This window comes from Hordeum vulgare, chromosome 2H (genome assembly GCF_904849725.1).
Source record: "Hordeum vulgare subsp. vulgare chromosome 2H, MorexV3_pseudomolecules_assembly, whole genome shotgun sequence".
NCBI classification, from domain to species: domain Eukaryota; kingdom Viridiplantae; phylum Streptophyta; class Magnoliopsida; order Poales; family Poaceae; genus Hordeum; species Hordeum vulgare.
The window spans coordinates 563,434,898-563,438,208 of NC_058519.1; the positions used below are offsets into that span (position 1 = coordinate 563,434,898).

Genomic DNA, 3,311 nt, shown 5'->3' on the forward strand with positions numbered 1-3,311 from the left:
TAAAATCGAAGTTACGGTTTAAAAGATATGGATAATTTTGTTTTAGATAAAATATGGATATATTAACTGAAAAGTCAGGTTTTTTTTGTTAAAATGAAAAAAACGTTCTAACTTAAATAGGGAGGGCGGGTTGATTACCTGAAACATCAGGGAGTTTTCTGAAAAATGCAAAAAAAAGGGTTCGGCCGTGGCTAAAAGATGAACTGCGGGTTGATTATCTAAAACTGTAAGGGTGTTTTTGCAAAATGACAAAAAAACGGTTCGTTGTGACTTACAATTAGACTGCGGGTTAATTATCTAAAACTGTGAAGACTTTTCTACAAAATGACTGACGATAGACCCACAAAAGCATTGCACGCTTTATTATTATTAAGGGAGATACTGCAGGAACAGTCGATACAAACAAGAAATATATTCTCAGCCCATCAGATAAGGCTGCTCCTAAGTCGAAATTTTCAGACACAAGACTGTATCAATTCCTCCAAATTTTTGTACGACGACCCCCCTTCCTTCAGAGAAGCGTTTGCCTTCGCTTTACATGCCAGAGCCTTCCTCCTCATGTCCTCCCCTTCAACCCCTCCACCCATCAGCTTCTCCAGAGCGCTTTTCACCTGCTCGGCCCCAACCTCCGCCTTGGCCTCTCCGCTGCCAGGTTTGCCGGCAGTCAGGACGTTCGCCGTTGGCTTTCTCACGCCGACGGACACCCCGACGCCAAGCACGTCCACGATCAGCTTCTCGTTGACGAATTGCTCGGCGAACAGAGGCCAGGTGACCATGGGCACGCCGGCGGCGACGCTCTCCAGAGTCGAGCCCCACCCGCAGTGCGTCATGAACCCGCCCACCGCCGGGTGCGCCAGGATGGCCACCTGCGGCGCCCACCCGCGCACCACGAGGCACTTGCTGTCGCAGTCGCCGTCGGTGTTCTCGCGTAACCACGCCTTCACGTCGTCTGGCAACGAGTCAGCGCCTCTGATAACCCACATGACGGGCCAGCGGCACGAGACCAGGGCCATGCCGAGCTGCATGAGCTGCGCTGGCGGGATGCACCCGGCGCTGCCGAAGCTCACGTACACCACGGACTCGGCCTTCTTGCCGTCCAGCCACGACATGCACCGCCTGGCGTCGTCGCTCTCTGGGTCGAGACTAGGTGCGCAACACAGAGATACCGGCCCAACGGCGAGAACTTTCTTGCCTGCGGCGGCCGCGAGAAGCGCCGCGGAGCCGTGCTCCAGCTCGTCGAAGCTGTTCACCACGACGCCGTCCACGGCCATGTCGAATTCCCGGACCTCCTGCATCAGCCCGCTCCCCATGGACATGGAGGGCAAGAAATGCGGCGTCAGCTGCCTGCCGAGGATCTTGCACTCAAACGGCGGCAGGACCGAGATGTCGACGACCTCGTCCGCGGACGCAATCGCCTCGTGACGGCCTTGCCTGTAGAGGTGGTCGATGCATAGCAAGGCGAACGCGCCGAAGCCGTGAAAGATGTAGCAGGGCACGCCGAGGTCTCGCGCCACGGGCAGCGTCCACGTGTGGCACATCCCGGCGACGATGCAGCTTGGTCGGCGTGGCGCGTCCTGAAGGCAGTAGTGCGCCACCGCCTCGCCGAACTTCTTGTTGGCTTGGAAGAAGGCAGGCACCATGGCCGGGGACGTGGTGAGGTCCAACCTCTCGCACTCCTCCGGCAGGCCGGCTTCGGCGGCCGGGAAAGGGATCGCGGTGACCGCGATCACCGCGCCACGCGGAGTGACACGATCAACGCGGCTCTGGACAAGCGACGCGTTGGCGGGCGTCGTGATGATGGCGACCGACGCCCCATGTGAGGCCAGGAGGCAGCCGATGTCCGTCATGGAGACGATGTGGCTGATGCTTCCTATCCATGGGACGAGCACAAAGTGAGGCTTTGTGGGGGTCTCCATTTCCTATTACTGTACTGCACTATGGTGGCAACAAACTCGAAAACGTTGGGTATAACTGGAAATAATGTGATGGGGAGGGAATATGGCTATAGTTTCTGTGTATCGCGCTGCTGGGTAGGATCTTTGTTATATATGCAGGCTCCATGGCCTGCGACCAGGAGTACGAGGCTGTGTCGACACATGATGGGTAAACTTGGAGATTAGGTGTAGGATTATTCTAATAAAATCGTCCTTTATCGGAAAAAAAAAGGGAAATCGAAAGGAAGACGCGGGGAAGGCCAGATTGTCAACGAGCTGTTTGATTGTGCACGAGTTTATGAGGACATCGTGGACACACTGATGCATTCATGTCTGGCCGGTCGACAAGAATAGTCAGAACTCAGATTCATTGTTAGCTCGAGTAATACAATCCAGAGTTTGTACTTCATGCCGTCTGATCCCATGACTCCGTCGTCTCTTATTTGGACACGGCTATCGGGTCATCCCGGTTCAAGCAGATCACGTAACGAGTGACGCAGCAAGCTTTTGCCTCAATAAAATAATATAATAAAAATAGTGCTCTGTGCCGACGCGTCAGTGGAATCTTTCGGCCGGCTCCATGGCGACCCGATCCGTTGGATTGGATCTGATATGACTGTTAGATCTGTTCATACAGTAAAAATCCTTAATGCAGTAAATTTAGGCTGTAGCAAATTTCGATCACGGTGCAGAAAAAATATGGTTGTAGCAAAAAAAGTATCAACGTGATCGTAACAAAAAAACGACGTTGATGATGCGTGGTAGCAAAATAAAATGTGGGTTGTAACAAAATAATCCGATGAACTCGGCTTGCAATTCTAACGAACGTGTATGAAACTTTTTTAGTGAACGGCTATAGCAAAAATTAACACAGTTGTTGCAAACAAAATCGACAAACTCGAGTTACAACTAAATGTGAATGCAGTTTTTTTTAGTAGACAAAATGTAGTAAAAATCACCAACCGTTGCAGCAAAAATCCTTTCGATACAAAAAAAACAGTTGTAGCAAAAATAACATCGTGCGGCAAAAAAGGAAGAGGGTCCCATGCACGGAATCGCATAACACGTGCAGGATCGGATGAAGCGTTCAGCCGACGCACCGCCAAAAAGTTTCTCATAAAATAAAGAGCCAGTTAGTTTTTGTGTTTTCTTTCGGGGCCTGCTACGCATCCATCGGTGGATGTTTACTAAACATCCACCACTTGGAGGGCCGTCTGATCTACACGTAGCCGTCGGATCTGCTCCGGTCAGGCACCCCATAATTCCTGAAACGATGGTTGAGTTGCAGAAACTTTCGCTTTGTTGCAAGAAATAAACTTTGGACCCGTTAATTCCTGAAACAACGGTCGAGTTTCAGAAACAATTTGCTTGTTGCAG

General features: G+C 51.3%; 1 protein-coding gene across 1 annotated transcript; it reads right to left on the reverse strand.

The window, feature by feature from the left end:
- Positions 1–337: 337 nt before the first annotated feature.
- On the reverse strand, positions 338–2,226 carry LOC123427279 (UDP-glycosyltransferase 73C6-like). Its single transcript, XM_045111287.1, has one exon. It carries the CDS (start codon positions 1,914–1,916, stop codon positions 456–458), a length of 1,461 nt encoding a protein of 486 aa, XP_044967222.1. The 5' UTR covers positions 1,917–2,226; the 3' UTR covers positions 338–455.
- Between the last annotated feature and the right edge of the window lie 1,085 nt (positions 2,227–3,311).